The sequence below is a fragment of the Chiloscyllium plagiosum genome, unplaced genomic scaffold (genome assembly GCF_037043375.1).
Source record: "Chiloscyllium plagiosum isolate Xiang-an unplaced genomic scaffold, Cpla_swu_hap1 HiC_scaffold_38, whole genome shotgun sequence".
In the NCBI taxonomy this organism is placed as follows: domain Eukaryota; kingdom Metazoa; phylum Chordata; class Chondrichthyes; order Orectolobiformes; family Hemiscylliidae; genus Chiloscyllium; species Chiloscyllium plagiosum.
In genome coordinates, this window is record NW_028270176.1 from 29,041,362 (window position 1) to 29,062,612 (window position 21,251).

The window sequence follows — 21,251 nt, forward strand, 5'->3', positions numbered from 1 at the left end:
GGACAATTTAGCATGGCCAATCCACCATAACCTACACATCAAGGGACACTATGGGACAATTTAGCATGGCCAATCCACCCGAACCTGCACATCCCTGGGTACTATGGGACAATTTAGCATGGCCAATCCACCCTAACCTGCTCATCCCTGGGCATTATGGGACAATTTAGCATGGCCAATCCACCCTAACCTACACATCCCTGGGCATTATGGGACAATTTAGCATGGCCAATCCTCCCTAACCTACACATCCCTGGGGCACTATGGGACAATTTAGCACGGCCAATCCACCCTAACCTACACATCTTTGGATTGTGGCAGGAAACTGGAGCACCCGGAGGAAACCCACGCAGACACAAGGAGAATGTGCAAACTCCACACAGACAGTCGCCCGAGACTTGAATCGTATCCGGTCCCTGGCACCGTGAGGCAGCAGTGCCAACCACTGTGCCTCCCCAAGGATCTCTCTCTCTCCCTCGGTTGTGGAGCCCAGCTTTCAGAGCAAGTGGAACAACAAAGCAGACGTGTTCTCTGAGGTGGAAGGATTAGCGAGTGAGACACGGAGAGGGAGGGAGAGAGAGAGAGAGAGAGAGAGAGAGAGGCAGAGAGAGATGTTAACCACACTGACCCCATCAAAGCGTGACTTACACACTCAGGTTTTGCTCAGACAGGAAGTGGGCAGGCAACAAACAGGAAGGAAGATCAATGGGAGATCTGATTGCGATTCAGAAAATAATTTGCAAACAACACAGCTGGTTTTGTTCAGAATACGGTGTCACCCGTTCAAGGCTCCTCACTCTCTCTCACCTGGACAGGAAATTAAGGGTCAATGCTTCTCCAGGTGGAACAGGACTTGGCTCAGCACACGATGGGATGGGGGCTAGGATACTCGGCTCCCTTCGTTCGGAATGTCGGAGCCTGTGTTTCAAAAAGTGAACCCCACCCCCCCTTCACCTGCCAAATCTCTCCACCTTGTTGAGTCGTAGATTCATACTTCATGGAAACAGACCCTTCGGTCCAACCCGTCCATGCCGACCCAGATATCCCAACCCAATCTAGTCCCACCTGCCAGCACCCGGCCCATATCCCTCCAAACCCTTCCTATTCATATACCCATCCAAATGCCTTTTAAATGTTGTAATTGTACCAGCCTCCACCACATCCTCTGGCAGCTCATTCCATACACGCACCATCCTCTGCATGAGAAAGTTGCCCCTTAGGTCTCTTTTATATCTTTCCCCTCTCACCCTAAACCTGTGCCCTCTAGTTCTGGACTCCCCCACCCCAGGGAAAAGACTCTGTCTATTTATCCTATCCATGCCCCTCATAATTTTGTAAACCTCTATAAGGTCACCCCTCAGCCTCCGACGCTCCAGGGAAAACAGCCCCAGCCTGTTCAGCCTCTCCCTGTAGCTCAGATCCTCCAACCCTGGCAACATCCTTGTAAATCTTTTCTGAACCTTTTCAAGTTTCACAACACCTTTCCGATAGGAAGGAGACCAGAATTGCACCTAATATTCCAACAGTGGCCTAACCAATATCCTGTACAGCCGCAACATGACCTCCCAAATCCTGTACTCAACACTACTGATCAATAAAGGAAAGCATACCAAACGCCTCCTTCACTATCCTATCTACCTGTGACTCCACTTTCAAGGAGCTATGAACCTGCACTCCAGGGTCTCTTTCTTCAGCAACACTCCCTAGGACCTTACCATTAAGTCCTGTTAAGATTTTCTTTCCCAAAATGCAGCACCTCGCATTTATCTGAATTAAACTCCATCTGCCACTTCTCAGCCCATTGGCCCATCTGGTCCAGATCCAAGGATTGACATCTTAAACCCAGGACTTGCTCACTCATCCGCAATGTCTCTGAAAGAGTAGCCTGATTTACACCTCTGCCAAACGTGTTCCACGAGGTGCTACGTAAATGCAAGGCTCTGACTGACCCTGAGGAGCCTGAATCAAGTCAGAAACTAAAAACATGCCCTTAGATGGAAGCTGGGTTAGGTTCCTTCAGAAAGGAATCCCAAACGTAGGCAGGAACTCGTTGAGCGGGTCCCACGGCTGTGCTGTTGCACTGTTGGCTATTGTGATGAGGAAGTGCAAAAGGGGACGAGACACATACATAGCATTCTCCTGATGATGGAATCGCTGTCCCATGACATCAGCGGGACATTAATACCATCACCCGATAGCCAGGGCTGAGCTGATTGGCCGAATGAGGTCCGCCACACCAACAACCCACTTCCAGAATGGGGCAACCCAGGGACTGTGCCATTCTCAACACCAGCAGGAAATCATGGTCACGGAGGGACATCAGATCGACAGAGTATCCTCCTCACAGAGCCTACACCCAGTCACAAATCCCCACCCTATCTCTGTAACCCCCTCCAGCCCCTACACCCCCACCCTATCTCTGTAACCCCCTCCAGCCCCTACACCCCCTCCCTATCTCTGTAACCCCCCCCAGCCCCTACACCCCCTCCCTATCTCTGTAACCCTCTCCAGCCCCTACACCCCCACCCTATCTCTGTAACCCCCTCCAGCCCCTACACCCCTCCCTATCTCTGTAACCCCCTCCAGCCCCCTCCCTATCTCTGTAACCCCCTCCAGCCCCTACACCCCCTCCCTATCTCTGTAACCCCCTCCAGCCCCTACACCCCCTCCCTATCTCTGTAACCCCCTCCAGCCCCCTCCCTATCTCTGTAACCCCCTCCAGCCCCTACACCCCCTTCCTATCTCTGTAACCCCCTCCAGCCCCTACACTCCCTCCCTATCTCTGTAACCCCCTCCAGCCCCTACACCCCCTCCCTATCTCTGTAACCCCCTCCAGCCCCCTCCCTATCTCTGTAACCCCCTCCAGCCCCTACACCCCCTCCCTATCTCTGTAACCCCCTCCAGCCCCCTCCCTATCTCTGTAACCCCCTCCAGCCCCTACACCCCCTTCCTAACTCTGTAACCCCCTCCAGCCCCTACACTCCCTCCCTATCTCTGTAACCCCCTCCAGCCCCTACACCCCCTCCCTATCTCTGTAACCCCCTCCAGCCCCCTCCCTATCTCTGCCACCTCCACCTGTCTCAGTGCTCTCAATGTCGTTCGCCAAGGCCTGGTCTTTGTTGTCGCGGACAAGCTTGTTGGCCGTGCAGGCTTGATGACGGCGCTATGTAAATGCAACCGCCGATCGTCCCTGTGAATGCAGATTGCGATTCGGGGTTGGGCGACAGCCCCCTTCGATGGAAGGTGGATCTAATTCGTCGCGAGGGGAAACGAGAAGGGGGGCGCCAAACGTCGTCATCACGGGGCATGAGGAAGCGAGGCCTGCAGGCGTGCTCGGAACGTCGACTCGCCTGCCCCCGAGATGCTGTCCGAGCCGCGGAGCTTCTCTGCTGCCACACTCCTTGACAGAGAATGAGGAAGCCTAGCGTAGGCCCGAAGCGTGTTGACCTGTTCCTCTCAGATGTGTTGGTGCAATGTTGGATGTTGCAATCATGATGTCGCGTGGAAAAATAAACACCACACAGGAAGCTGCTTCCTGCTCTCTGTGATATATATAAAACCACAGTCCCCTTTACATCACTCTGATTGCATGTGGTGTGTGGCTTTGATGTCAGCTCGGCCCATCCAGCAGCCTGGAGAATAGTTCCTCAATCAGACACACGCAATGCGAAGAACAAGCTCATGACCCAGTTCGTTCTGACCCCAAACCACAGTGTGGAGGTGGAGGCCATTCGTTCCAACAGCTGCATGCTATCCCTTTTGAAAGAGCTCATCGACCTATGCCCTGTTGCCGAGCCGTAGAGACGTACAACATATAAACAGACCCTTCGGCCCAACCCGTCCGTGCCGACCAGATATCCCAACCCAATGTAGGCCCACCTGCCAGCACCCGGCCCATATCCCTCCAAACCCTTCCTATTCATATACCCATCCAAATGCCTCTTAAATGTTGCAATTGTCCCCGCCTCCACCACATCCTCTGGCAGCTCATTCCATACACGTACCACCCTCTGTGTGAAAAAGTTGCCCCTTAGGTCTCTTTTATATCTTTCCCCCCTCACCCTAAACCTATGCCCTCTAGTTCTGGGAAAAGACTTTGCCTATTTATCCTATCCATGCCCCTCATAATTTTATAAACCTCTATAAGGTCACCCCTCAGCCTCCGACGCTCCAGGGAAAACAGCCCCAGCCTGTTCAGCCTCCCCCTGGCAACATCCTTGTAAACCTTTTCTGAACCCTTTCAAGTTTCACAACATCTTTCCGATAGGAAGGAGACCAGAATTGCACGCAATATTCCAACGGTGGCCTCACCAATGTCCTGTACAGCCGCAACATGACCTCCCAACTCCTGTACTCAATACTCTGACCAATAAAGGAAAGCATACCAAACACCTTCTTCACTATCCTATCTACCTGCGACTCCACTTTCAAGGAGCTATGAACCTGCACTCCAAGGTCTAATAGGAAGAATGTGGTTAAGCTGGAGAGGGGTTCAGAAGAGATATACCAGGATGCTGTCAGGAATGGAGGATTTGAGTTTAAGGAGAGACTCAGACTGTTTTCACTGGAGTGTAGGAGGTTGAGGGGTAACCTTATGCAGGTATCTCCCACTTTTCAAACCTCCGCTTCCCCCCAATGCGTTTTGATGAAAGACCTACAGTAGTACCTGTTTTCACTAACTGAACAAAATCGGAAGAGAGTTTTCGCTTTCACAAGGAAAGGCAAATTTGTTTCCCCTATAAATTAATGCTTCTTCGCTTTACTTCATTTCAGCTTACGAAATGTTTCATAGGAACGCTCTACCTTCAGATAGCGGGGGGGGTAAACACCTGTATTATGAGCTGGAGAGGGTTCAGGTGAGATTTACCAGGATGTTGCCGGGTTTGGAGGGTATGCTTTGTAAGGAGAGGCTGGATAAGTTGGGACTGTTTTCACTGGAGCGCAGGAGGTTGACCTTATAGAAGTTTGTCAAATCATGAGGGCTACATATAAGGTGATTGGCTGGTGTCTTTTCCCTAGGGTGGGGGATTTCCAGACTTAAGGGTGCATTTTTAAGGGGAGGGGAGGGAGATTTTAAAAAGGCACTAAGGTAAATGAGGGTGATTCGCGTGCAGAATGAATTTCCTAAGGCAGTGGTGAACTTGGGTACAATTACAATGCTTCGAAGACACTTAGTTAAGTCCACGAGCAGGATAGGTTTGGAATGAGGCAGCTGGGACTAGTTTAGTTAGGGATTGTGGTCAGAATGGGCTGGTTGGGCTGTATACTCCAACCTTCTTGAATTAAGGGGCCAACATTCCTTGGCCCTTCCCGATTCCCTGCTGTACCTGTGCACGAGCTTTCTGCGTTTCCTGCACAGTGTTGCAGATCCCTCGCAGCTCTACTCCATTTTTAGAATACCCGGTTATCTTTTCTGCCTTCTGAACTTTGCCTGTTCCCGCGTCACCCTTTGTTTGCCAACTTGCCCACTCCCTGAATATCTCTCCGTGAACTGTTCTTGCAAACCGCCTTTCCGTCTGTTTCTGGATCGTCTGCTAATTTGGCCACAGTCCATTAACATCCTTCCCCCCCCCCCCCCCCCCCCCCACCACTGCCTCAGCCAGCCCAGTTGTTAATGTATGTTGTAAGCAGTTGAGAACCCAGCTCTGATCCCCGCGGGATCGAACTGCTCACTGGTGCCAAGGTGAAACGTAACCCGTTCATTCCCAAATGCTGATTCCTGCCCCACGGGCCAGTTCTCATTCCCGATGAAGGGCTCTTGTCCGAAACATCGACTGTCCGACTCCTCGGACGCTGCCTGACCCACTGTGCTTTTCCAGCACCACGCTCGAGGCCCAGCTCTCTATCCATACTGCCTCCCACACCATGGGAACTTATCTCACCAATCAACCTTTTGCGATGTACTTTGTCAACACCCGTTTGGAAGTTTACGCACATCTAGTGGTCCACTCTGTCCACTCTGGTTGAGATTTCTCGAAAAACCCGGATAAGTCCGTCCAACACGGTTTCCCTCTCACGTAAACCATGCTGGTCAGTTTCTGATTATCCAAGCGTTCCAATTACTTCATGCTTCCAACACTTTTCCAACAATATTTGCTGGCTAATCGGCCTATAGAGACATCGAGATGTCCAGCACGGAAACAGACCTCTCGGTCCAATGCCGGCCAGATATCCCAACCCAATCTAGTCCCACCTGCCAGCACCCGGCCCATATCCCCCCAAACCCTTCCTATTCATGTCCCCATCCAGGTGACTTTTAAATGTTACAATTGTACCGGCCTCCACCACTTCCTCTGGCAGCTCATTCCATACACGTACCACCCTCTGCGTGAAAAAGTTGTCCTTCAGGTCTCTTTTATATCTTTCCCCTCTCACCTTAAACCCATGCCCCTCTAGTTCCGGACTCCCTCACCCCAGGGATACGACCTTGTCTATTTATCCTATCCATGCCCCTCATGGTTTTATAAAGCTGTCTAAGGTCATAAATACCCACTTGTTGTCTCTCTGCCTTTTTGAATAGAGCTGTCACATTGGCAGTTTTCCGATCCTCTGATACTTCTCTAGAATCTAAGCGCTTTTGGAAAATTATAACCGATGCATCCTTGATCCCTGTTGCTACATCTGATAGCCTCCTAGGATGCAAACCATCAGGGCCAGGGAACTTATCTGCCTTTAGCCCCTCCCCCCCATTAGTTTGTCTCTGATGGTGGCGACGGTATTTAATTCCTCCCCGGTATTCTTCAATATTAATCGGATGTTCAAGGACTTTTCACAGCAAAATATCTGTAACTCCTCAGCCATCTCCTTCCTCCCCAAATCTCTCTCACCGGATTGATTTTCTAAGGGACCTATAGTCTCTCCCCCTCTCCCTTTTTATATATTTAAAGAGCTCTTACTGTCAGTTTTTATCTTTCTCACTAGCTTGCCTTGAGTTCATTCTCTCTCTCCTTATTACCTTTTCTGGCCTCCTTCCATTCTGAATTTATCCCGGTCTGTGGGCCCAGCGCTGACTTTTGAGTCCTCGGTTTGTCCAGGTTGGTTTATCCCTCTCTGACTGCGATGTACTTTTGCTGAGAACCCTGAATATCCCCCTTATGTGACTGTTCTGGCTTGCTGCTGCCATTCCTGCTAATCTATCCGTGCTGTTCTCTCATTTGCCGATGATACAAAGTTAGGTGGACAGGCAGGTAGTACTGAGGAAGTGGGAGGCTGCAGAAGGATCTAGACAGTTTGGAAGAGTGGTCCAGGAAATGGCTGATGGAATTCAATGTGAGCAAATGCGAGGTCTTGCACTTTGGAAAAAAGAACACAAGCGTGGACTACTTTCTAAACGGTGAGAAAATTCGTAAAGCCAAAGTACAGAGGGATCTAGGAGTGCTCGTCGAGGATTCTCTAAAGGTAAACATGCAGGTTGAGTCCGTGATTAAGAAAGCGAATGCAACGTTGTCATTTATCTCAAGAGGGTTGGAATATAAAAGCACTGTTGTGCTTCTGAGACTTTATAAAGCTCTGGTTCGGCCCCATTTGGAGTACTGTGTCCAGTTTTGGTCCCCACACCTCAGGAGGGACATACTGGCACTGGAGCGTGTCCTGCGGAGATTCACACGGATGATCCCTGGAATGGTAGGTCTAACATACGAGGAACGGCTGAGGATCCTGGGATTGTATTCATTGGAGTTTAGAAGGTTAAGGGGAGATCTAATAGAAACTTACAAGATAATACATGGCTTGGAGAGGGTGGACGCTAGGAAACTGTTTCCGTTAGGCGAGGAGACTAGGACCCGTGGACACAGCCTTAGAATTAGAGGGGGTAAATTCAGAACAGAAATGCGGAGACATTTCTTCAGCCAGAGAGTGGTGGGCCTGTGGAATTCATTGCCGCAGAGCGCAGTGGAGGCTGGGACGCTAAATGTCTTCAAGGCAGAGATTGATAAATTCTTGATGTCACAAGGAATTAAGGGCTACGGGGAGAATGCGGGTAAGTGGAGCTGAAATGCGCATCAGCCATGATTGAATGGCGGAGTGGACTCGATGGGCCGAATGGCCTTACTTCCGCTCCTATGTCTTATGCTCTTATGGTCTTCACCATAATGCTTTTTATTTGAGTTAAACGCAGTTGTTCCCCGTGTGTGTTGGCGATTTTTTGAGAAGATTTGTAGCTCACGTTGGTGATAAAAGCTGCTTATTCCTCAGAAACAAACCCAAACACGCAGACACTATGCAAGCAAAAACTATAGCCACGTTACCTAACATCAAGGACCTATCAGAAATGACTTCCAGACTACTCAGCCCTCTTGGCACACAAACCTACCAACACACTTAAACAGCAACGAATAAAGGATCCATTAGATACCGCCAGCAAAATTGACGTCATTTACAAAATACCACACAAGAATTGTAAAAAAACACTACATTGGATAAACTAGTAGGAAACTTGCCACCAGGATACACGAACACTAACTGGTCACCAAAAGACACAACCCACTCTCACTAGTTTCCATACACACAGACAAAGGATACCACTTTGACTGGGACAACACACACATCCTAAGACACCTGAAACAAAGACACACACGAGAATTCTTAGAGGCATGACATTCTAACCAGAACTCAATAACCACATCGTTTTATAGACAATAGACAACAGACAATAGGTGCAGGAGTAGGCCATTCTGCCCTTCGAGCCTGCACCACCATTCAATATGATCATGGCTGATCATCCTTAATCAGTATCCCGTTCCTGCCTTATCTCCATAACCCTTGATTCCACTGTCCTTGAGAGCTCTATCCAACTCTTTCTTAAATGAATCCAGAGACTGGGCCTTCACTGCCCTCTAGGGCAGAGCATTCCACACAGCCACCACTCTCTGGGTGAAGAAGTTTCTCCTCATCTCTGTCCTAAATGGTCTACCCCGTATTTTTAAGCTGTGTCCTCTGGTTCGGCACTCACCCATCAGCGGAAACATGTTTCCTGCTGCCAGAGTGTCCAATTCTTTAATAATCTTATATGTCTCAATCAGATCCCCTCTCAGTCTTCTAAACTCAAGGCTATACAAGCCCAATCACTCCATTCTTTCAGCATAAAGTAGTGCTGCCATTCCAGGAATTGACCTCGTGAACCTACACTGCACTCCCTCAATAGCCAGAATGTCGTTCCTCAAATTTGGAGACCAGAACTGCACACAATACTCCAGGTGTGGTCTCACCAGGGCCCTGTACAGCTGCAGAAGCACCTCTTTGCTTCTATACTCAATCCCTCTTGTTATGAAGGCCAGCATGCTATTAGCTTTCTTCACTACCTACTGTACCTGCATGCTTACCTTCATTGACTGGTGTACAAGAACACCCAGATCTCTCTGTACTGCCTCTTTACCTAAATTGACTCCATTTAGGTAGTAATCTGCCTTCCTGTTCTTGCCACCAAAGTGGATAACCATACAGTTATCCACATTAAACTGCATCTGCCATGCATCTGCCCACTCACCTAACCTGTCCAGGTCACCCTATAATCTCCTAACATCCTCCTCACATTTCACCCTGCCACCCAGCTTAGTATCATCAGCAAATTTGCTAATATTACTTTTAATACCTTCATCTATATCATTAATGTATATTGTAAAAAGCTGCGGTCCCAGCACTGATCCCTGCGGTACCCCACTGGTCACTGCTTGCCGTTCCGAAATGGAGCCGTTTATCACTACTCTTTGTTTCCTGTCAGCCAACCAACTTTCAATCCAAGTTAGTACTTTGCCCCCAATATCATGCGCCCTAATTTTACTCACTAACCTCCTATGTGGGACTTTATCAAAAGCTTTCTGAAAGTCCAGGTACACTACATCTACATGGCTCACCCTCGTCCATCTTCAGAGTTACATCCTCAAAAAATTCCAGAGGATTGGTCAAGCATGATTTCCCCTTCATAACTCCATGCTGACTCTGACCTATCCTGTTACTGCTATCCAGATGTGTCATAATTTTGTCATTTATGACTGACTCCAGCATCTTTCCCACCACTGAGGTCAGACTAACTGGTCACCAATTCTCTGTGTTCTCTCTCCCTCCTTCCTTAAAATGTGGTACAACATTAGCCACCCTCTAATCCAATATGAACAGCTTATGCCCGAAATGTCGATTCTCCTGTTCCTCGCACGCTGCCTGACCTGCTGTGCTTTTCCAGCAACACACTCTCGACTCTGACCTCCAGCATCTGCAGCCCTCGATGGGGGAGGGAGGGGATGGTACACACTGCTGTTAGTGAGCGTCAGTGGGGGGAGGGAGGGGATGGTACACACTGCTGTTACTGAGCGTCGGTGGGGGGAGGGAGGGGATGGTACACACTGCTGTTACTGAGCGTCGGTGGGGAGAGGGAGGGGATGGTACACACTGCTGTTACTGAGCGTCGGTGGGGGGAGGGAGGGGATGGTACACACTGCTGTTACTGAGCGTCGGTGGGGGGAGGGAGGGGATGGTACACACTGCTGTTACTGAGCGTCGGTGGGGGGAGGGAGGGGATGGTACACACTGCTGTTACTGAGCGTCGGTGGGGGGAGGGAGGGGATGGTACACACTGCTGTTACTGAGCGTCGGTGGGGGGAGGGAGGGGATGTTTGTGGGTGTGGGGGCTGCTTTGTCCCTGGAAGGTGTCGAGCTTCTCGAGTGTTGTTGGAGCTGCCCCCATCCAGGGGCAAGTGGGGAGTATTCCCTCACCCTCCTGCCTTGGGCCTTGTCGATTGTGGGACAGTCTTTGGGGGAAGTCAGGAGGGGAGTTACTCCCTGCAGGATTCCCAGCCTCTGACCTGCTCTTGTGGTGGGTCCAGTTTCTGGTCAATGGTAACCCCCAAGATATTGATAGTGAGGTGGGGGGGGGGGGGGCGGTTTTAGTGATGGTAACGCCATCGAATGTCAAGGGGGTGATGATTAGATCTTGCTTTGGAGATAGTCATTGCTTGGCGTACAACTGGCATGAATTTAAGGAGAACAGACAAACCATCTAGGAATCAGATGAAGAGAAATGTCTTTGTTGAGGGAGTGGTGAGTGGAATTCTCTAGAAGTGTTTGAGACCGTGTCATTGAATGTTTACAAGAAGGGGTTAGATATGGTTCGTAAGGCTAAAGGTGAGTGGGGAGAGAATGGGAACAGGGGACTGAGTTTGGTCGTCAGCCATATTGAAGGCCGGCTGGGCTCAGAGGGCGGAATGGCCTCCTCCTGATCTAAGCTACTATGTTTTTCTGGATGTTACTCACCATGTCTCAGGACCCAATCTGAATTTTGCCGAGTTGTGGCATGAAAGTCCCTGGTTTTTTGACCAATTCCACGCAGGAGGGCAGGTTAACTAAACATTCATGTTGGCAGAATGAGTCACAAATGTGATCAGATGACACAGAAGCGCTCCCCCTTTTCAGCCCTTTCGATATGACAGGCAGGTCCTATCTGGCTTTCGCTTTGGAGGTGGAGTGCGTTTTGTTCCCCAACTTCAGCGGAAGAGGAGAGATTTAACAGGGGCGGCCACAAGAGGGGGCAAACCCTTTGGGATGCCTCAGAAATTTAGACCCAGGATGCATCGAGACCACCTTACAAAGAGATTTTAGGTGGGCCCTCCTTAAATGCTTCTGCGACTGAACGTGACACCCTGAGTTTCCTAAATCAAGGCAGAGAGGGTAAAAACTGAGGTACAGTCACTGTAAAACTGTACACGTTCCGCTGGGTCTGAATTGGGCGCATTGCAAGGAGGCAACAAGTCTGAGAGAGAAACGGTGGAGAGTTACAGGTATCCCCTGCTTTTCAAAAGTTCGCTTTTTACTACTTCACTTTTACAAAATATCTACCTGTTCTCGCTGACCGAAAGAAAGGATTTTTGTTTTAATGAAAAAAACGGTGAAATTTTTCCTGTAAATATTTATGCTGCTTTGCTTTACGCCAGTTTGGCTTATGAGAGGTTTCATAGCAACACTCTACTTTCGGATAGTGAGGGATACAGGTACCAGGACGGTCTCGGGGTGAGGGCCTTCGACTCATGTGGGAACGCTGGGAGAGACTGGGATTGACCTCTGTGACCAGCGACGGTGGAGGTGGAGCTGGAATTGCGGTGTTCACAATCATAAGGGGAGGGGGAGCTCAATAGAGTAACAAACGTGAGCTCAGTTATTCGAGTCAAAAAGTGTGGTGCTGGAAAAGCGCAGCAGGTCAGGCAGCATCTGAGGAGCAGGAGAGTCGACGTTTCGGGCAAAAGCCCTTCATCAGAAATTCCCGATATTGATGTAGGTTTGCTCGCTGAGCTGGAAGGTTCATTTTCAGACGTTTCATCACCACACTTGGTAATATCTTCAGTGAGTCTTGGATGAAGCACTGCTGATGTTTCCTGCTTTCTGTTTATATGTAAATGTAAACATATTTATATGTTTGGGTTTCTTTGGGCTGGTGATGTCATTTCCTGTGACGATATCATTTCCTATGATGATGTCCTTTCCTGTTCTTTTTCTCAGGGGATGGTAAATGGGATCCATTTACACTTAAATAGAAAGCAGGAAACACTAGCAATGCTTCATCCGGAGGCTCGTTGATGATGCTAGCCAGTATGGTGACGAAACGTCTGAAAAATAACCTTCCAGCTCAGCGAGCAAACCTACACCCAGAACCTCAACCTGAGCTACAAATCTCCTCAAAACTTGTTAATGTCCGAAATGTCAACTTTCCTGCTCCCCGGATGCTGCCTGATCTGCTGTACTTTTCCAGCACCTCTCTAATCTTGACTCTGATCTCCACACTTTTGGACTCTGACCATCCGGCATCTGCAGACATCACTTTCTCTCAGTTACTGAGTTAGTTTGTCAACTGCCACGGGCAACAATGTTCGAAACTATCATCAGATAAGTCCCAACAGGAATGATTTAGAAAAGCTCTACAAGGACATAGCCAGGGTTGGAGGGTTTGAGCTACAGGGAGAGACTGAACAGGCTGGGGCTGTTTTCCCCGGAGCGTCAGAGGCTGAGGGGTGACCTTAGAGAGGTTTATAAAATCATGAGGGGCATGGATAGGATAAATAGACAAAGTCTTTTCCTTGGGTTGGGGGAGTCCAGAACTAGAGGGGCATAGGTTTAGGGTGAGAGGGGAAAGATATAAAAGGGACCTAAGGGGTAACGTTTTCACACAGAGGGTGGTACGTGTATGGAATGAGCTGCCAGAGGATGTGGTGGAGGCTGGTACAATTACAGCATTTAAAAGGCGTTTGGATGGGTATATGAATAGGAAGGGTTTGGAGGGATATGGGCCAAGTGCTGGCAGGTGGGACTAGATTAGGTTAGGATATCTGGTTAGCATAGATGAGTTGGACCGAAGGGTCTGTTTCCGTGCTGTACATCTCTATGACTCTGTAACAATATAAATTGAAGGTCATTGGGCTGAGGCCACATGGTTTAGTGAAAGGGGATTGTGTTTGACCAGTCTCTTGGGGTTCTCTGAGGAGGGAGTACGTGTGTGGACAAGGGGAAACCAGTCGATGTACCGTAGTGAGATTTCCAGGACACGGGTTTCATAAGGTGTGCCATGTGGAGGGTTAGTGTGGAAGATCAAAGGTCATTGTGTAAGGGGTCAGATGTTGGTGTGGATAGATAATTGGTTCCCTTCCAGGAAGGAGGGAGGAGGAATAAGTGGGTCTTATCCAAGCTGGGAAGATGGAGTGTGTGATGTGCCAGAGGGATTTCAGTGCTGGAGCCTGAACTTTGTAGCATTTACACAACTGATTTGGATAAATGGCTGGATGGGATGCTGTTTTCTGAGGGCACGAGAAGAGTTAGGAAGGGAAGTTATAAAGAAGACACAAACAAGTTCCAAAAGCCAGGTCAGGTGAGTGGGTAACGATGGGCAAATGGGGTACAGCACAAAATTGCCTGTTTTGGCAGGAAGATTTTAAAAAGGTTTGTATCTGAACGGGGAGAGGTTGCCGAGATCTGAGATGCAGAGAGATCCCAGTGCATAAACCGCAGAGTATTAATATGCAGGCACAGCAAGTCATCAGGAAAGCTAGTAGATTGTAATGGCTTGTGGTGAGTGTAATTGAATACAAGAGGCGGGAGGTGATGCTGCAGTCAGACGGGGCACTGGTAAAACTACGTCTGGAGTACCGTGTACAGGACGGGTCTCCTTATGGAAGGAATGGTGTTAGTATGGAAGCAGTTCGGAGCAGGTTTACCGGACTGAGACCTGGAAAAGGGGAGGGCTGTTTTCTGAGGAAGGGTTGGACAGGCCGAACTTGTATCGTCTGGAGGTTAGAACAGGAGGAGGCGATGTGATGGGAACGTATCAGATCCTGAGGGGAGTTGACCTGACGCATAGGGAGAAGGCATTTGTATCGTGAGGGGGAATCTAGGACGAGGGAGGGGGTCACTGTTTCAAACCCAGAGCTGCTCCAATTCAAACAGAGTCAAGGTGAATCTTTCTCGCTCAGGACCACGGGGATCATCGGAATGCTCTTCCCGAAATGGCAGTGGGAGCTTAGTCCTGGAATATTTTTACGGCAGAGATTCTTGTGAAACTAAACAGTGAAAAATTATGAGTAAGAAGACAGCTCTGTGGGTCTGAGGATACAGTCAAATCAGCCTCGATTTCACGGAACAGCAAAGCATTGTGAGGGGCTGAGTGGCCTGTGCTGAGGGAGTACCGCACTGTCAGAGGGTCAGTGCTGAGGGAGTACTGCACTGTCGGAGGGTCAGTGCTGAGAGAGTGCCGCACTGTCAGAGGGTCAGTGCTGAGGGAGTGGGCGCACTGTCGGAGGGTCAGTGCTGAGGGAGTGCCGCACTGTCAGAGGGTCAGTGCTGAGGGAGTGCCGCACTGTCGGAGGGTCAGTGCTGAGGGAGTGCCGCACTGTCGGAGGGTCAGTGCTGAGGGAGTGCCGCACTGTCAGAGGGTCAGTGCTGAGGGAGTGCCGCACTGTCGGAGGGTCAGTGCTGAGGGAGTGCCGCACTGTCGGAGGGTCAGTGCTGAGGGAACGCCGCACTGTCGGAGGGTCAGTGCTGAGGGAGTGCCGCACTGTCAGAGGGTCAGTGCTGAGGGAGTGCCGCACTGTCGGAGGGTCAGTGCTGAGGGAGTGCCGCACTGTCGGAGGGTCAGTGCTGAGGGAGTGCCGCACTGTCGGAGAGTCAGTGCTGAGGGAGTGGGCACTGTCGGAGGGTCAGTGCTGAGGGAGTGTCGCACGGTCGGAGGGTCAGTGCTGAGGGAGTGGGCACTGTCGGAGGGTTAGTGCTGAGGGAGTGGGCACTGTCGCAGGGTCAGTGCTGAGGGAGCGGGCACTGTCGGAGGGTCAGTGCTGAGGGAGTGGGCACTGTCGGAGGGTCAGTGCTGAGGGAGTGGGCACTGTCGGAGGGTCAGCGCTGAGGGAGTGGGCACTGTCGGAGGGTCAGTGCTGAGGGAGTGGGCACTGTCGGAGGGTCAGTGCTGAGGGAGTACCGCACTGTCGGAGGGTCAGTGCTGAGGGAGTGGGCACTGTCGGAGGGTCAGTGCTGAGGGAGTGCCGCACTGTCGGAGGGTCAGTGCTGAGGGAGTGCCGCACTGTCGGAGGGTCAGTGCTGAGGGAGTGCCGCACTGTCGGAGGGTCAGTGCTGAGGGAGTGCTGCACTGTCGGAGGGTCAGTGCTGAGGGAGTGCCGCACTGTCGGAGGGTCAGCTAATTTGCTGCTTTGTGGGTGGATCTGCTGCTGCAGGATGGTCAGGTTGACAGGTGACATTTCGTCGTTACATTCCACATTGTTAATGACGTCTGATCAATGCCAGGTCCCACCAGATTCCTGAGGCACAGAAGAACTGGGAGGAGGTGCAGTTTCACTGAGTGCCATGACTCACACCAGGGAGTCACTCACACGATTGTGAGAGGTGCTGAGTATCTGTCCTAACCTGCTGCCCCATAGCCTGAAGCAGTTTCAGCTGAGCCAATCGCTCGTCCGGACTGGTTTCACTTCCTGCCGAACAGATTCCTTTCTCCTGACTGTGTCTCAGCCTTAAGCCAACGACACCAGCAATCTCAGTTTGCAAAACGACAATTCAAAATGTACCCAGCCATACTGGGCAGAGTCATCGTCGAGAGACTTACATTTTCAAATAGTACAGGGAGCTTAACTCTGTATCTAACCCCGTGCTGTCCCTGTCCTGGGAGTGTTTGATGGGGGACAGTGTGTAGGGAGCTTTACTCTGTATCTAACCCCGTGCTGTCCCTGTCCTGGGAGTGTTTGATGTGGGACAGTGTAGAGGAAGCTTTACTCTGTATCTAACCCAGTGCTGTCCCTGTCCTGGGAGTGTTTGATGTGGGACAGTGTAGAGGGAGCTTTACTCTGTATCTAACCCAGTGCTGTCCCTGTCCTGGGAGTGTTTGATGTGGGACAGTGTAGAGGGAACTTTACTCTGTATCTAACCTGTGCTGTCCCTGTCCTGGGAGTGTTTGATGGGGACAGTGTAGAGGAAGCTTTACTCTGTATCTAACCCCGTGCTGTCCCTGTCCCTGGGAGTGTTTGATGTGGGACAGTGTAGAGGGAGCTTTACTCTGTATCTAACCCAGTGCTGTCCCTGTCCTGGGAGTGTTTGCTGGGGACAGTGTAGAGAGAGCTTTACTCTGTATCTAACCCCGTGCTGTCCCTGTCCTGGGAGTGTTTGATGGGGACAGTGTAGAGGGAGCTTTACTCTGTATCTAACCCCTTGCTGTCCCTGTCCTGGGAGTCATAGAGTCGCAGAGATGTACAGCACGGAAACAGACCCTTCGGTCCAACCCGTCCATGCTGACCCAGATATCCCAACCCCATCTAGTCCCACCTGCCAGCACCCGGCCCATATCCCTCCAAACCCTTCCTATTCACACACCCATCCAGATGCCTCTTAAATGCTGTAATTGTACCAGCCTCCACCACTTCCTCTGGCAGCTCATTCCATACACGTACCACCCTCTGGGTGAAAAAGTTGCCCCTTAGGTTTAGGGTGAGAGGGGAAAGATATAAAAGAGACCTATGCCCCTCTAGTTCTGGACTCCCCCACCCCAGGGAAAGGACCTTGTCCATTTATCCTCTCCATGTCCCTCATGATTTTATAAACCTCTATAAGGTCACCCCTCAGCCTCCGACGCTCCAGGGAAAACAGCCCCAGCCTGTTCAGCCTCTCCCTATCGCTCAAATTCTCCAACCCTGGCAACATCCTTGTAAATCTTTTCTGAACCCTTTCAAGTTTCACAACATCTTTCCGATAGGAAGGAGACCAGAATTGCACACAATATTCCAACAGTGGCCTAACCAATGTCCTGTACAGCCGCAACATGACCTCCCAACTCCTGTACTCAATACTCTGACCAATAAAGGAAAGCATACCAAACGCCTCCTTCATTATCCTATCTACCTGTGACTCCACTTTCAAGGAGCTATGAACCTGCACTCCAAGGTCCCTTTGTTCAGCAACACTCCCTAGGACCTTACCATTAAGTGTATAAGTCCTGCCCTGATCTGCCCTTCCTATTGGAGGGATAAAACCTCATCTTCTGCCTGGGCAGCCTACAGCCCAGAGGACTCAACATTGAGTTCTCCGATTTCAAATACCCTCCCTCCCAATCCCCCGACTCCCTTCCCAGACCCTCCCCCTCCCTTCCATTGCTCCCTGCCGCCAAATGGATCCATTCATTCCATTGACCAACCCCAGGTCATACCATCTCCCTGGCATCACTCCTCAGGCCCGTGTTTAAAGGGAGGATTAGTCTGTGTCAGGTATCACAGTTTCTGCTCGTCTGAAAGTGGCTTACAAAATAAAGAAACAAGATGAAACATTAAAATAGAAAATTCAACTTTATAAATCTTTACAAAACTTAGTAAAGTGCAACAAATCTGTGAGAGATGGAGCCACATTGTGAAACGTGACCAATCCGGTCAGATTCGAACAAACTGAGTCGAAGGAGCTGAGAGCGAGGAGCCCCGGAAATATTCCGGGAGGGAATTCCTGAACTCAGAGCCCTGGCCATTGGAGACCCAGCCCCCAATGGAGGAGCGGCAGGAATCGGGGAGGGGGGAAGCTGATGCTGAAGAGGCCAGGATTGCAGGGGGTTACAGAGATAGGGAGGAGGTGTAGGGGCTGGAGGGGGTTACAGAGATAGGGAGGGGTGTAGGGGCTGGAGGAGTTTCTTGTTAGTGTTCATCTGTGAGTGACCCTGTCAAACCCTCCCAGGACAGGGAGCAGTAGTTGTGGGTATTGTTGGTGTTTGAGCTGAGATTGGGGAATGGGTGAATGTGGACTGGGCCTGAACTGGGGATTTGGGGGGAAAAGGGTGAGGGGGCGAGGTGGATTAGATGGGGATATTCACAGCTTTCGGTTGGAGTAGAGAGGGATTTCACAGTCAACGCGAGCAGCTCCAGGTCACAGGCCTCGTCAGTGCCAACTTCAATCGGAAAACCATTCCATCTCCTTGTTATCTTTGTATCCACACACGCACGGGGGTGCGGAGATTGGGGGAGTTAGCTCTGTCTGTGACTCTGGAGCAGCGTTCACAGCAGGTCAGTCCACGTTCTGTTGCTGTTTGGATGCCATGTCGGGGGTGCTCAGAGTCCGGGACACTGTTACCGTCATTCCCAAGTTGAAATCCTGTACAATTCCGATCACAGGCCAGACACACACACACACACACTGTGACACACTGTCGGAGGGTCAGTACTGTGGGAGTGAGCACTGTCGGAGAGTCAGTGCTGAGGGAGTGGGCACTGTCGGAGGGTCAGTGCTGTGGGAGTGGGCACTGTCGGAGAGTCAGTGCTGAGGGAGTGCCGCACTGTCGGAGGGTCAGTGCTGAGGGAGTAGGCACTGTCGGAGGGTCGGTGCTGAGGGAGTGCCGCACTGTCGGAGGGTCAGTGCTGAGGGAGTGCTGCACTGTCGGAGGGTCAGTGCTGAGGGAGTAGGCACTGTCGGAGAGTCAGTGCTGAGGGAGTGGGCACTGTCAGAGGGTCAGTGCTGTCGGAGTGGGCACTGTCGGAGGGTCAGTGCTGAGGGAGTGGGCACTGTCAGAGGGTCAGTGCTGAGGGAATGGGCACTGTCAGAGGGTCAGTGCTGTGGGAGTGGGCACTGTCAGAGGGTCAGTGCTGAGGGAATGGGCACTGTCAGAGGGTCAGTGCTGTGGGAGTGGGCACTGTCAGAGGGTCAGTGCTGAGGGAATGGGCACTGTCAGAGGGTCAGTGCTGAGGGAATGGGCACTGTCAGAGGGTCAGTGCTGAGGGAATGGGCACTGTCAGAGGGTCAGTGCTGAGGGAGTGGGCACTGTCGGAGAGTCAGTGCTGAGGGAGTGGGCACTGTCAGAGGGTCAGTGCTGTCGGAGTGGGCACTGTCGGAGGGTCAGTGCTGAGGGAGTGGGCACTGTCAGAGGGTCAGTGCTAAGGGAGTGGGCACTGTCAGAGGGTCAGTGCTGAGGGAATGGGCACTGTCAGAGGGTCAGTGCTAAGGGAGTGGGCACTGTCGGAGAGTCAGTGCTGAGGGAGTGGGCACTGTCAGAGGGTCAGTGCTGTCGGAGTGGGCACTGTCGGAGGGTCAGTGCTGAGGGAGTGGGCACTGTCAGAGGGTCAGTGCTGAGGGAATGGGCACTGTCAGAGGGTCAGTGCTGTGGGAGTGGGCACTGTCAGAGGGTCAGTGCTGAGGGAATGGGCACTGTCAGAGGGTCAGTGCTGTGGGAGTGGGCACTGTCAGAGGGTCAGTGCTGAGGAAATGGGCACTGTCAGAGGGTCAGTGCTGAGGGAATGGGCACTGTCAGAGGGTCAGTGCTGAGGGAATGGGCACTGTCAGAGGGTCAGTGCTGTGGGAATGGGCACTGTCAGAGGGTCAGTGCTGAGGGAATGGGCACTGTCAGAGGGTCAGTGCTGAGGGAATGGGCACTGTCAGCGGGTCAGTGCTGAGGGAGTGGGCACTGTCAGAGGGTCAGTGAAAGGAAGTATTGAGTGAAGACTGGGATTCCGATTACAAGCAGACATGTGTGAAGTGTTGAGCCAGCACCGCGTGTATATAATGGTCCATTATCTGAAACGTCTGGAAGATAACAGAAACAAACATTTTTGTGAGTGTTAGGTCTGTGCATTGTTCCTATGTGACCACTCCAAACACTGTTCCCTCAATCTCCCAGTGCTGGGCAATCTCCAGAACCGAGATTGCACGCACACAGCACTGTCATGTTCAAGCACCAGCTCATCATCTTAAACATCACCCAATTTGAGGGACCAAGCCAACCAGTTCAGCAACGTTCAATATAAACGTTCAGCAAAATCCTGCTTCGACACGAGTGAATCTACCAGCCATTGCACCTTTCCGATTAGCGGCGTTCCCATCAGGGAAATCCCCCACGATCACCATCCTGGGGGTTACCATGGAGCAGAATCCCAACTGGACCCGCCACATAAACACAGCGGCTCCAAGAGCAGGTCAGAGGCTGGGAATCCTGCAGCGAGTAACTCCCCTCCTGACTCCCCCCAAAGCCTGTCCCACCATCGACAAGGCCCAAGGCAGGAGGGTGAGGGAATACTCCCCACTTGCCCCTGGATGGGGGCAGCTCCAACAACACTCGAGAAGCTCAACACCATCCAGGGACAAAGCAGCCCCACACCCACAAACATCCCCTCGCTCCCCCCACCGACGCTCAGTAACAGCAGTGTGTACCATCCCCTCCCTCCCCCCATCGACGCTCAGTAACAGCAGTGTGTACCATCCCCTCCCTCCCCCCACAGACGCTCAGTAACAGCAGTGTGTACCATCCCCTCCCTCCCCCACCGACGCTCAGTAACAGCAGTGTGTACCATCCCCTCCCTCCCCCCCACCGACGCTCAGTAACAGCAGTGTGTACCATCCCCTCCCTCCCCCCCACAACACTCAGTAACAGCAGTGTGTACCATCCCCTCTCTCCCCCCCACCGACGCTCAGTAACAGCAGTGTGTACCATCCCCTCCCTCCCCCCCACAACACTCAGTAACAGCAGTGTGTACCATCCCCTCCCACCCCCACCGACGCTCAGTAACAGCAGTGTGTACCATCCCCTCCCTCCCCCACCGACGCTCAGTAACAGCAGTGTGTACCATCCCCTCCCTCCCCCCACCGACCCTCAGTAACAGCAGTGTGTACCATCCCCTCCCTCCCCCCACCGACGCTCAGTAACAGCAGTGTGTACCATCCCCTCCCTCCCCCCCACAACACTCAGTAACAGCAGTGTGTACCATCCCCTCCCTCCCCCCACACCGACACTCAGTAACAGCAGTGTGTACCATCCCCTC

The 21,251-nt window shown here is 51.5% G+C and overlaps 1 protein-coding gene across 2 annotated transcripts in view; it reads right to left on the reverse strand.

Moving 5' to 3' along the window:
* Positions 1–17,788: 17,788 nt before the first annotated feature.
* Positions 17,789–21,251, reverse strand: part of LOC122546852 (ICOS ligand-like) — a 39,480-nt gene continuing 36,017 nt past the window's right edge. For both annotated transcript variants that reach the window (XM_087981100.1, XM_087981099.1), the window contains one exon: positions 17,789–20,019. In XM_087981100.1, the coding sequence (XP_087837226.1) occupies positions 19,904–20,019 (116 nt within the window). In that variant the 3' untranslated portion in view covers positions 17,789–19,903. The remainder of the gene's footprint in view (positions 20,020–21,251) is intronic.